General features: G+C 39.2%; 1 protein-coding gene across 1 annotated transcript; it reads left to right on the top strand.

Moving 5' to 3' along the window:
• The first annotated feature begins 6,830 nt into the window (after window positions 1-6,830).
• LOC121673878 (alpha-1-antitrypsin-like) lies at window positions 6,831-13,029 on the top strand. Its single transcript, XM_042047689.1, has 5 exons — window positions 6,831-6,921; window positions 8,555-9,224; window positions 10,724-10,994; window positions 11,656-11,803; window positions 12,759-13,029. Exons 2-5 carry the CDS (start codon window positions 8,567-8,569, stop codon window positions 12,948-12,950), a joined length of 1,269 nt encoding a protein of 422 aa, XP_041903623.1. The 5' UTR covers window positions 6,831-6,921; window positions 8,555-8,566; the 3' UTR covers window positions 12,951-13,029.
• Window positions 13,030-13,320: the final 291 nt, after the last annotated feature.

Genomic DNA, 13,320 nt, shown 5'->3' with positions numbered 1-13,320 from the left:
TTTGGCATAAATAAGCCAGAAAGTGATGCCAATGGAAAGAGAAAAAAGGAAATGATTGTAGGAGAGAAGATTTAACACTAAACTTTTCCCCTCTGTCAGTTAGATGTTTAGTCACAGGCTCAGACCCAGGCAAGTACAACTGCACTGCTGCTTCTCCCTTGCTTGGAGTTCAGAGTTTGCCTGGATGTCATATGCTGGCCACACAGGGCCTTTAAGGCTTTAAAACTTGGAAACACTCAGAATAAAGATTCTGCCCTCATGTTAACTTTTCACTCCTGTGTCATTTTGTGACACTTTCATTTGCGTAGTCTTCTATGTACTTCAGAGCATACATAAGGCTTTAGGCTTTTGACTCCCACAGGTCCTTGAGTCTTTGGCACTAGCTTCCTGAACTGCTTCCTCAAGGCAAGCTCATATGCAGGAGCTGGCAGCTGATATGATACAAGCACTTCTTGCTTCTTCTTCCTTTTTCTGGGAGTACAAGGGGCTCTCCCTATACCAAGCCAGGTAGCATTTGCAGAGCATTGCAACAGTTTCTTTCCTGAGACATTTATATCTGTTCTAACTGCCAGCAATTTCCACACCATTATCTGTTCAAGGACTGCTCCCTGCCAAGCTTAGTGAGGTGATGGGTCGCTCTCTCTTTTTGATTTTTGTTCATCTGGTAGGGTAGGGGTAAACCCAGTCTTTAGTTCAGGCTCCAATTCATTCAATACAGTGCTATGAATTATAAATGAAACTGAGACCTATTCCAATCTGAGATGACTCAATTTTTGGCCAATTTTTGGATAGTAAAACATGGGGGTTCTTTAAAAAATAATTCAGTTTCTTTACTAAAAAGAAATAAAGAAAAAGAGGAGTCAAAAAACACAGCTGGTATAAACACACAGAGTTTTAGTTCTTGTTTCTTGAAAAGCAGATGAAGGCACCACAGATATAAATTTTGATTTAATTCAACACAGCAAAATTAAAAGAGTCAGCTAGTTCAGAGGCAGTAAGAACAGTCAGATATATCTTCTATTTCTATATTTAAAAGCAAAATCTATGTTTATCTAGTTTCCTTCTTACTGATACTGTTTCTTAAAATATTCTTCCCTTGATCCCCCAAGAAACCCAGCTCCATTTTCTTTCTAAGGCACTCCAGTTGGATGTGACGTGTGCTTTGGAGCACTCCAGTTGGATGTGACGCGTGCTTTGGATGGAGGTGGAATTTGGTTGGGGGAAGATGATGAAAGGTGTGCCTGTTTGGCCAAATTTAGAAATATATCCTCTGAGAGAAGGCAGGTCACCACCCCTCCCCCACCAGGTTTGGGAAAAAAAATAAATTTTCCTCAAAGGAAAGTGAAAGAGCTAAAAACTATTTATTTAACAAACACACGGGAAAAGGAAAATAATGCTACATAATAAAAATCTCTCACTGTGGAGAAAAAACCTGGGAAAGTGTCAGAGTCCTCCCTTTGGTCTCCTCGGAGCTGGGGCTTGGCCCAGGGCCAGGCCCTCTGTGCTCAGTGGAAAGTCCTCCGAATGTGCTCTGATATTGAAGCAGTCCAGTAGAAAAGGGAGAAAATCCGAAATTCCAGGGAAGGAAAAGAGTTCAACTCTCAGTCTCTCTCCAGAGAACAAGAAACTGAAACAACTGGCCAGAAACTCACCCGGGAGCAGCAAGCCAGGTGCTTCCTCACTCCCCTGCTGCAGCTGGGAAAAAAAAAAGTCCCTATCTCTATGTGACCTTGAACAAGCTGCAAACTGCTTTGAAAAAGTTTTGCTCAGTTTTTCCTTCCCCCTCTCAGGCTCAGTTTAGAGGCATAGAAAGGCACAGGAATTAATTTCTGGGCATAGGGCAGCGATATGGGATACACATCATAAAGTCACCCCAAGACAAAAGGTCAAGAGAAGTTTAAGGGGAAAACAGACTCTCTAAACACTTCAGTATTCATGGAGTCTGGCAACACTGAACTGACCACTGAGACCTAACTCTTGTATCTTATTTCTGTGGGCAAAAATGAGGAATTATTTTTGGCACTCTGTGAATTTTTTGGGTGTTCCATTCTTTAGAAACTCTTTCAAAGACATCAATTAAAACCCCTATTTTTCCTCATTGTTTTCATTCTGGTCTTTGAGTTCATAGATCTGAACTAGCACAAAGTTAACCTCTGTAGCAAATATTGATGGCTTTCTTTGCAGAGATGTGAAATTTTCATCATGCTTTCTCACTCAGACGTCAGTTCCCTTCCTTGCTATCTTGTAAATGACAGCCAGCAAATAAAAAGTCCACTGTGTGACTGGGTTTCTTGTGATATCTTGAGATATTTTGGTTTCTTGTGTGATCCAAACTTTTGCTGTGATTAAACAAGAATATGAAATCTGTAGCTTGAAAACAGCCTTTTATCAAACTCAAACTGAAGAATATATTAATCTTCTTAACTGAGACATGTTTTTAAATTGTACAGAGGGAAGCAGAGTCTGTTGGAGAAGACAACTTGAAATTCAATTACTCAATACTAGAAGCAAAGAAAAATTTCAAGGAGTGGTCTTTATTTCGTATGCATACATGCATCACTAGTCAGCTGTACAAACAGATAGTGTGCCAACAGCACACTGTCAGATTAAGTTGGGCTAGTTAAACCTTATTCCTTTGTTAGGCACGGCTCATTGAACAGCCACTGTGTAACTGCTCACAAAAATTCAGCAATGCTAACAGTCCTAGCCAAGTGAAAACATGAGAGGAGAGGGAGGGAAAAGTTTTCTTTAATATCAATGACAAAAATCAACATGACTGTGTCTCTTGAAAGTGTAAATACAATGCATCAGACCAGAACGACTTTGCACACAAACTGTGTTTGCATTAGAGCTAAGAGCAAAATTATGTTTCTTTAGCAAGTCTGCTGAGAAAAATTAAGTAAATCACTGAGAGACATTTCAGTGCATCCAGAGCCTGTGTTTGCATGTCTTAATATAAGAACTTCACATTGCTGTTTTTAAAGTCTCTTGTAGGCCAATCATTACTAATAAAAAAAAAAAAATTAAAAATTAAATAACTACTTAGGACCAGTAACAGTTTTTCATGGACAAACTTTCCACTAGTATAACTAGAGTTTTCAAAGTTGGAGTTTTAAAACTACACTCTTAGTAACAGCAGGGCTCCTGGATAAGAACATGACTTGGCCAGCATATATCAAACACCTTAACATTTCTTTCAAACATCTTCCAAATGTACTCATGAAGTACAGATTGATTACTAAGACATTTTTGGTTTGGTCCATAAACATGGATTTAAGAAATCTGTCCCCAGCCATTCTGGTTTAAGAAGTTATTTTTCCATACAACACAGAAAACTGTGTATTTAATACATAAATTCTACTTTTTCTCAGAATCAATAAACACAATACTTAGAAAGGAAACTTTTGAGAGTTTAATGAATGAAACAAAATGGGATCATCTCCTTTCTTTCCTGAGGCTTTAATGATGAAATACTATTTTCAGGGCTTTGAAATATGAAGATGGTAACACAACCATTTTGCAAATCTCTTTATGCCTGAGCTGTGTTTCTCACTGCACTTCTCTAACTGAAACAGCTTTTTACATATATAAATGTTAAAAGAAAATGAGAGAAAATCTTGAATACATTTTATAATGATGAAATACAAAATCTGTTGTCCTGAAGCAATGATTTTAATGGCAGTCAGAAACTGAACTCCTGCTATATTATGTTCGACTGACATGTGAATCATAGATCTATGTTCCTCCAGGATAAATTGACAATACCATTCATCATCTGCATCTTCTATTATCATTGTTTGAAATTGATATGTTTACTTCTCAAATTATTAAAGACTCATTAAAGTAACAAGTTCCTGACATTAGTCTCCACCTACAGTATAAATGAGCATGTGGGTTCTGTCACATGGGATAACAGAGCTAACAAAAATATTCATGGGAAAATAAACGCAGGCAAGATTCTTACAAGAACAAAACAGCGTGGTTTACCTTCCATGCATCCATCTTCCTTCCCTGCTGACTGGAAGGCCAGGGGTGGGCAGACCTTTCAGTCCTGTTTCAAGAATAGATATTAACCATGTATGCCTTCAAGACATACTTTAGGTAAGTTTTTCAACCTAACTCTGGCTACTGCCCCAGAGCCACCAACCCCTGGCTCCCCCACAGTCACTGCATGCTCTCAACTGGAGTCTGGTGCCAGAGTAAGCAGTGGTGAATTTTGGTAATGCAAGTACTATCTTTGTGAACAGGACATCAAGTTGGGGCTGCAGGCAAGGCATGCTGAGTATTTGCTGATGAAAGGAGCTAGGTAGCTTTTAAAAGAAGCACTTGGAATAAAATAGTAGGAACACAGTCACATTTTTAGGAAAGAACTAAGGTGTATAACAAAGTAGCAGAGTAGGCATACACATTACTGTCTCCAGAAGCAGGCCCCGGGTGGACCAGGTGCTGGCTTGGAGACCCTCTGTTGACCGCCCTAGTAGAATGATGAACCTCTTCTTCAAGCCACTACCTCATGAGAACAAGGATAATTGAAGCAAAGAGAGTCAGATTTTGAAAGAGTTTCAAAAATCAATCCACGTTGACTTTCAACAAGAGACTAATACAGATAAATGTCTGAACAGCAAAAACATTTGTGTTTGTGTCTCTGTACTGAAGCATGTTTTGGTTCACCTCAGAGTCATGCAGGGAACCCAGAATTAGGCCCAATACTTGCATGTAATTCTTTACAGCCCTGTCTCTCTCCTACTACCTTCTCTTTCAGCTGGCCCTGTAGCTGCACAGTGGAGTCCACTGCCCAGGGTTCGTCTTCTGTTGTGACAAAACCAAGGCTCAAAGAAAGCCTCTGAATGTAGTACTGTTTCTGAACTTCTGGCAAGTTCATTTGTGGGGGAAAAAATCCAAGTTACACGTTAATTACCTCTTCTGCTCTGCTTTACTTAGTACCATGTTGAAGCAGGTGCCCAAGCTCCATGATCAAAAATCTAAAGCCCCAGTGCAGGCCATAACACTCTTCAGGAGATGCCTTAGCGCTTGTGTCACTAGCTGGCAATAAGCTAGGAAAGTGTGTCTGGTAGTACAGCTGCTCATGGCCATGGACCTCTACTCTTCAAAGTGTGTTTGCAGATGGCTATTATGCATGTTTGGGAAGAACAAACATTAAAGGCAGCCGGCCCTGCGAGCACTGACTTCTACCTTCTCTGCATGGCTACATCAGCATTTATCTGTGTCCTCAGACAGGATTTTCTTTATCCATGTAATGCTTAACAGAAATGTAAATGTTTAATGCTGCTCACCTCTATGACTAAAGAAGTACCCAGAACCACCAACAGCCTGACTGTCTTGGACCACCCTGAGCACCTGTCTCTTTTTCCCTGAAAGACTGCATTTGTGTCATCGGGCATTCTGGCCTATACATTCATTCAATTTAAATGCAGAGTTTTTGTGGCTGGCAAAAAAAGAAAACAGGCTACTTCATCAAGCCTCACCTGACCTTCACGAGTACTCCAAGGGACAGCAGCAACTGGTACTCTAGTAAGAAAAAATATGAATTCAAAATAAAAATACTTAAGAGAAAACTTTTTCCATGTCTAAAGGAAGCATGTAGAGTTAAGCTGTATTCTGAAATTAAAAAAAAAAAAAGAAAAAAAAGTGTTGAGTCTGTAAACACCATGTGGGGAACCTATCTGCATGACCAAGGCCATGGATCCCAGTAGGCAAAGAATTACCTCTGAAAGCAGCACAGCTGAGGACTGGGAAGAGTTGTGCTTACACTGTTTTACATACGTATCTCCTTGGTTCTCCAGGATCGAGGGGATTGTGCTGTCGCTTGCTGAGCAGACAGTAACAAGTCCTGCAAAGTGCAGCAGAGGCGTAGAGGGACTCAGCAGGCATTCTCCTGGCTGGCCAATCAAACCATGCATCTGAACAGTTCATCCATTAGTGAATGGTGGTAAACCTGCTTCACAGCACTTATCTTTCTTTGGAAGATTCCTGGGAAATACATCTTTATAAGAAGGATGAGACTTACTGTTTGGGACTGCCTTGATTTATTAAGGTTAATATTTCTGGGCTACTCTCTTCCATCATTTGCTATTGTTTGATGTATTTGAGACTTGGTTGCTATTCATACACACTGCAGCAGTTGCTGTTGTAGTTGTTCAGTATTGTCTTTGGGTACTTGCAGTGATGGCAGATATTTTATACAGCTTTTTCAAGTGCTAAAGTCTACATTAAGTACTTTTCAGATCTTGATAGGTTAGGCAGTACTTAACAGAGATACAGAAAGAGTAATTTCATTGTGAGGAGACTATTTAATAAATTGTCACAAAGCTAAAATTCGCCATTCCTACATGACTGAATGAGGTACCCTCTTTATTTATGAGGCCAAGAGGACTCGTTGGCTTCTGAGTAGTGACCAGTGGGGTTTCTACTGTGTGGAAATAATAGATGAGGTGTTGATACATAAGTGGAGTCCAGTAAGGTGGGTAGCATGACTGAGGACAGGTGGTGCTCCTTGTAGCTCCCTCACTCTGGCCTTTGGAGCTTATTGCTGGGCAAAATTGTCTGTCCAGATGAACAGTTACATCTGTCTCAGGTAGCACCTAGGGCAGAGTAGCTGCTCTTGACACCAAAATATCATTTCCAATAAATATTTGCTTAGGAGTTGCATACCCTTTGGGATGTAACACTCTGCTCTACCGACTAGCTGGGCCCTGTGGTCTTTGCTCTCTGTTTGGAGTGAAGAGATGTGGACATATGCATACAAGGTCCAAAAACACTGGCTTCATTAGCATTCAGCTTTGTGCCTCTAGGTAATAGGTATCTGAAGCCATGTAATGTTTAACAGAGGAAAACAGCAGTATGAGTAAAGCAGCAACAAACAGCACAGCCCATTGAGAGCAAGAGCCTTCTGAATGTAAAGTAAGTACCCAGTTATCTTTACCCTAATGATTTTGACCCAGCTGTATGCTATTTGGCTAAGTGAGTCATAAAGCACATCTGCTTTCCAGGGTGAAACTTAGTTTCTAAATGCTCAAATGACAGCTGAACTTAATTTCAAGAAATATTGAATAGCAAAATCTGGGGATTCATTATATCAGCTCCATAGAGTATAACTCTGCACTGAATATTTATACCAAATAGCTCTAGAAGAAATCTAGAAGAAATCTGCTTCAATAACAGAAGTATTCTGACTTCTCAACTGTCAATTTTATCTACCATTACTAATTTTCCTATAAGCTTACAACTACGAAACCAAAACTGAAGTGAATGAGTAAATGTCTTGCTTACACTAAGATAGTCCAGACAGAATTCACAAGCTGATTTTGCTATGCCAAAGTCCTCTGTAAATTACAATTTACCAGATCACACAGAGCAAAGCAGCAGAAGCACAAGCTGGCTCCCTTTCACCCAAACCTTAGTGATCAGAGTGCTGTCACAGGGTGGAGAAAATCCCAGTAAACATCTCATCTGCTCTGCTGAACCCATATCTTTGAGTGCCTTTACCATTGATTGGAGGTGAACACCTAACTCATGCTATTCTGCCTGAAGCTGTTCTGTTTCAGATAGGACATTAGATGAAGGCTATTTGGAGCTCTTTTAGTCTCTAGTACCATCTTTTTAACGGAAATAACTCTTAACTGTTTTTTGACAACTAAAGCATCTTAGCACACCACAAATCACCCCAGCATGTTCTTGGTCTAACTGGTAAAAGAGAAAGCAGCAAACAAACAAAGAAAAAAGAAATGTTCACAGTCACTTCAAATGTCCAAGATGCACTGATCCAGTCTTGCTGCTGAGCACTACTCTGGCCTTAGGCATATTTACCTTACAAAAGGATACTTTTTTGCTAATATGAAATTTGGAAAGACAGGAGAGGCCAAGTCCACACCAATGGTCTCACCTCCCCATAACAAGATGTGGTATACACAGAAGAAGGAACCCTGGAAGACAAGTGACACATAAGTGGTCATTTAAAATAAACATATTCTAATCTAATCAGGTATTGAAGCAGAAAAATTTTACTAGCCTTTATGATTAGTCACTTTGTATGTTAAAATGAGTCAGGAGTAAAAGAAATAGCATTTTTGATTGCTGCAATCTCGTATTGTTTTCCTTTGATATAGCACTGTCACTTAATATAAACCTCATTCAAACCCTAACAGCATAATAATCCTAGGAATTCTTAAGAGATAAACATAAAATCATTAATCAGAATGCTTCTGATGTGTTGCTTTGCCATTAAAAAAAAAAGGTACCTTTTCATTTCTTCTCTCCCTTGGACTCTTATTTTTCTTTAAGACACATGTTTCTTTCCCTGCTAACAAGGAACTTCTGTAGGTGGAGTAAAGCAGAACTGAAGTAGGCAGCGATGGATAGGAATTACAGGTAAACTCAGAAGCACAAGGATTTAAAAAAAACTTCCATAGCAAAGGAGGAGGTCAGGAGATAACAGTGATTACCACTTGAAGGCAGTAGCAGACAGAAGTAAACGATGAGATGTTGATACAGCTGACCTCCAGCATCCAAGACCTTTTGTTCTTTGTCCACGCAGTAGCTGTGAAGAATGATGAGGGCCACCCTTCTGCTGTGCTTGCTGGTGGCCATGCTTCACCTCAAGGCCCACAGCCTGACACAGACTGACCACCACGCTGCCCAGCCCGAGGCAACTGACCCCCAGGAGCAGCATTCCCATGAGAGAGATCCTCTTAAGTCCTGCCAAAGGATAGTCCCCAGCAATACAGACTTTGCCTTTCAGTTTTACAGGCAAGCAAATACCCAAGAAGCTGGCAAGAACATTTTCTTTTCCCCAGTCAGCATCTCTGCTGCCTTTGCCCTTCTGGCCCTGGGCTCCCGAGGCACTAGCCAGGCTCAGGTGCTGGAAGGGCTGGCCTTTAACCTCACCACCATCCAGAAGAAGGAGATACATGAGGGCTTTCATCATCTCCTCCTCTTGCTAAACCGCCCTGGTAGCCAGGTGCAGCTGAGCATGGGGAACACCCTGTTCATGGACAAACACCTGAAGCCAACAAAAACATTTCTGAAGGACATCCAAAAACTGTACAGAGGAAAAGTGGTTTCTAGTAGCTTCCAGAATTCCACTGAAGCTAAAAAAGAGATCAACGATTATGTAAAGAATAAAACCCATGGGTATATAAACCAAATACTTGAGGACCTTGATCCCAACACTCTGATGGTAATTGTTAACTACATTTATTTCAAAGGTAAGTTGCATAGATGCTACTTACTGCATCTGTTTAGTGCTGTTTCACCCGCACTAAAACAAGTACACAAGTTATTTGTGAACAATTTTTAAGTGAATGTGTTTAGATGAGACTATTATGAAAAAAAGTTTGAAGTTTTCAACTTTGAAACCTCCTCCACAGAGGTTTCTAGCATATATTTAGACTTCTAAGCATAGAAGTTCATGTACTTGCAATATTCAGGTTCAGGGAATTGCCAGAGCACAACAGGTTCGTGCATTGTTAAATTTTCCTGTCTATCTACTTTATTTCATCTACTTATTACTTTAAAAATTAAAATGTTTACACATTGGATGCACAAAGTAGAAAACTAAATTCTGAAGATGATGATTAACAAAGATTGCCAAAAACTTACATTTACTTACAGTCCATGACCATTAAATGGGTAGGTACCTCTGGAGTTGGAGTCCAAATGTTCTGCACCTTGTCATCATATTACACATATCCCAAGAGATATTTGAATGTATTGCTTTGGCAACGACTAATTTCTTCTTAGGTGTTCGTTTCCAGCAGCATGTAGGACATACATGGAATTTCCCACCTAGAAAGGAATATTTGGAAAATATTTGGAAATTATGAACTTTCAAGAAAACAGATTTTATTTCAAATACTTTATTAAATTTGGGTGCCCTAGTCTCAGGTGCCATAGTCTGAGTACCATACCAGAGCATATTTCTTTTCTGGAGGGCAAGGGGAAAGGCTTAAACTTATAAAGTAACCAGAATACTGTGGAGTTTACATACCATTATTATTTTTTCAAACTAGGCTATTTCTATCCAACATTAAAAAAAAAAACAAAAAAACCATACTTACAGAATGGCAAGCTGCAATCCTTGTCTATTTGTTTAGTGAATGAACTGTTTTAATACAGAATAAAATATCATAGAAAATTCAATTGAATAAACATTAAGAGAAAATGATTTTGAAGACTAAATACCTTGAGGCCCTATTCCATTTACCATACTGCAGTTACATTCAGGTCCAAAAGTTTGTGTTTCTCTAGCATGTAAGCTTTTCCTTAGTGCTACAAGATGAAAAACATAAAAAAGCATGTGAGGAGCTTAACATGCTACATTTTAAAGGTCAGACATCTGCTGTGAAATTCGCTTTACGAGCCGTATTAAGAAAACAGATAGCAAATCACTGGATTCTGGTCAGTTTTCATTTGCTTTAAATAAAACATGAGGTAATATGATGAAGTTATTTCATCTAATTTATCTGACTTAGATGTTGCACAAGTCCATACAAAATTTAACCTGGGACATTTAATTGTTATGGAACACAGTACAGCAAAGATGACAGAGAATAAGGTCTTTAATAAACTTGGAATAATTTCTATCTTCAAGTATAAGTGTAAATCTTCAGATATGGGTTTATTTCTTGTACATTAGTCTGGACTATATTAATATATCCTCATTGAACTAAGTATTCAATTCCATTCTTTCTCTTTTGGTTTTAAGCCTACTGGGAAAATCCTTTCAATATTAAGGGGACCCACAAGGACTATTTCCATGTAAATGCAAAGACCTCAGCTGAAGTGGAGATGATGGTTCAAGATGGATTTTATAAAGCATACTCTGACAGGAAGCTGTCTTGCAAGGTGGTACAGATTCCTTACAAGGGAGATGTTGCAGCTTTGTTTATCCTGCCCAATAAAGGAAAAATGAAACAGTTGGAACATGCCCTGACAAAAAAAACTGTTTCTAAATGGGAAAGATCTCTTCAAAGATGGTAAATATAGAATTTTGATTTGATGATTTGAGGTAGTCAGAATCCAAAGTCTGAATGCTATGGTCAGGTCTTACAGCTACTATCTTCTATTTTTAATGGGAGGTTTAAACAATGGAATAAGTATGAAGGGTCAGACCAAATGATTTGATACTTTCAGCAAAAATTAGAATCAATATTGCCTTGTGATGAGAGAAGAGATCTCTGAGGTGGGAAATTTAATTCTTTTTCCCCCATACATTTTCTAATTGCTACTAATTGTCTCCATTTCCCTTGTCTCAAGCAAAATATTTTAAGAGTGGTAATACTTTGACATAGCAGTCAGATCCCTCAGAGGGAATGGGGTGTGAATTCCAAAAGCAGAACCTTCAAGGTTAGAAAAAGAATGCAAACCTTGTCCCAGAAATGCTGGCAGCACTACTGCCTACTGTTTCATAAAGTGACTGTGTTGCAGAATCATGCAAGAAACATGAACTGATTTCTTTCTCCTTCCATACATTCCTGTCCTCCAGACCAGCATCTTCCCATCTTCTTTTTTCTTGCCATGTTTTTTAGATGAAAGGACTAGCATTTTAGCACAGAAGAATCACCAGCAAGCTGGGAATCTTCAGTCCAAGGCATGCTCTGATTGCAATAACTACCATATTTTCTTTTGAATTAACAGGAGGATGGAATTGCATATTCCAAAACTATCAATTTCAGGCACCTATGACTTAAAGAAGATCTTAATGAACCTGGGTGTAACTGATGTGTTTTCTGATCAGGCTGATTTGTCTGGAATCACAGGAAACCCTGATGTGAAGGTTTCAAAAGTAAGTGTGTCAGCAGAAACAACCACCTGTGGATTCCTGAACAGCCAATTGCCTTATCCTAAGGTCACCAGTGAAATTTTACTTATTGCTAGGGCTGGCTAATAATGTGAAATAGAACATTTAGCTGATAAAGTCTCCTTAAACCCCCTCAGACTTGTCCAAGATCTGGAGATATTTTCTTTTGTCTGACAGGCAAAGGTGGAGGGTGGATGGAGGAGTGGGTTTAGCATTTAACCAGGAGAATAAACACAGCGTATTTTCTGCATGTATAAGAAGAGCCTATGGGTAACTGTGTCGTGGATGTCTTGCATCCGCATATCGACAAAAAAAGTGGCCTTTTTCTAACATGCATTCTATAATTTTAAAGGATTTAAAAACTGCTCTTACCATTGAAGGCTCTGTTGAGTGCTAACAATGTAAAATGGACCAGACTTGAGGAAAACATCCCATTTAGTGAAAATAATGTGAAGACTAGCATTTTTACAGCCATTCTGAAAACAGCACTTAAATTTTCTAACATTTTGGGGCTAGAAAAAGATTAAAAATATCCAACAAAAAATTTGGTATCAATGTTGAATTTCTACCTGGCTAAACTGTAATGCAGGTGCTGTTAAGAATACACACAGAGCAGTTCTGGAGCCCCATTTCCTTTCCCTTTCAAACTGATATTCCCTGTGAATTTGCTTGGCTATTTACTTTCAATTAATTCCACAAGGTGTGCAGTTGCTAAGGTCTGCATTGATACACTTGTGATGAGGAACACTGAATGTGTAAATATTTGCTTATTGAGACAACATTGCTAAAAAACCCACAGTGGGCTGTAGTACCCTTCTTCCTGGGTCCTTCTTACCAGCAATTTTTGTGAAAGGCAGTAGTTGAATTAACTTTGTGTTAATTTGAATAATTTCACACCACATCTTCCACATACATTAATTCTTTCTGTATTTTATTGTAGGCTACTCACAAGGCCCTGCTGAAGATTCATGAGAATGGCACAGAGGCTGCAGCAACCAGCAGCATAGATTTTCTTCCTCATTCTGCTCCTCCCATCGTTAAATTCAATCATCCATTTTTGCTGTTGATTGTTGATCAATATACTCAGAGCATCCTCTTCATGGGAAAAATCGTAAACCCGACTGAAAAATGATTGGTCATTGGCTGGTCATATTGATTTGAATTGCATTTTATGGAATTATTGTCCATTGCAATTAAAATTATATAAAACAGTTACTAACAATTTTCTTTTTCCAAAGAAGTCAGGAAAGAGTGCAGTTATTCTCAGAAACACCCTTTTTGCTTCATCCTTCCATAGAAAATAACCACTGAGATATACCTATTAGTGAATTGTGAAGAATTTTATAAATCAGCCTTTTAGTGATCAGTGCCATCTCTGAAAAGCAAGGTAACACCCAGCTGAGAGACTTATTACCGCAGGCCTGGTTCCTACGGTATATCACCGTGTCCCGCAGCCGTAGGGAGGAGGAGGAGGAGAGAAGATCCAGCAGGCAGGAATTGTG

Source organism: Corvus kubaryi, unplaced genomic scaffold (genome assembly GCF_017639235.1).
Source record: "Corvus kubaryi isolate FWS band 111438036 unplaced genomic scaffold, C.kubaryi_AGA036_p1.0 66, whole genome shotgun sequence".
In the NCBI taxonomy this organism is placed as follows: Eukaryota; Metazoa; Chordata; class Aves; order Passeriformes; family Corvidae; genus Corvus; species Corvus kubaryi.
This window is presented reverse-complemented; position numbering and strand designations above follow the sequence as displayed.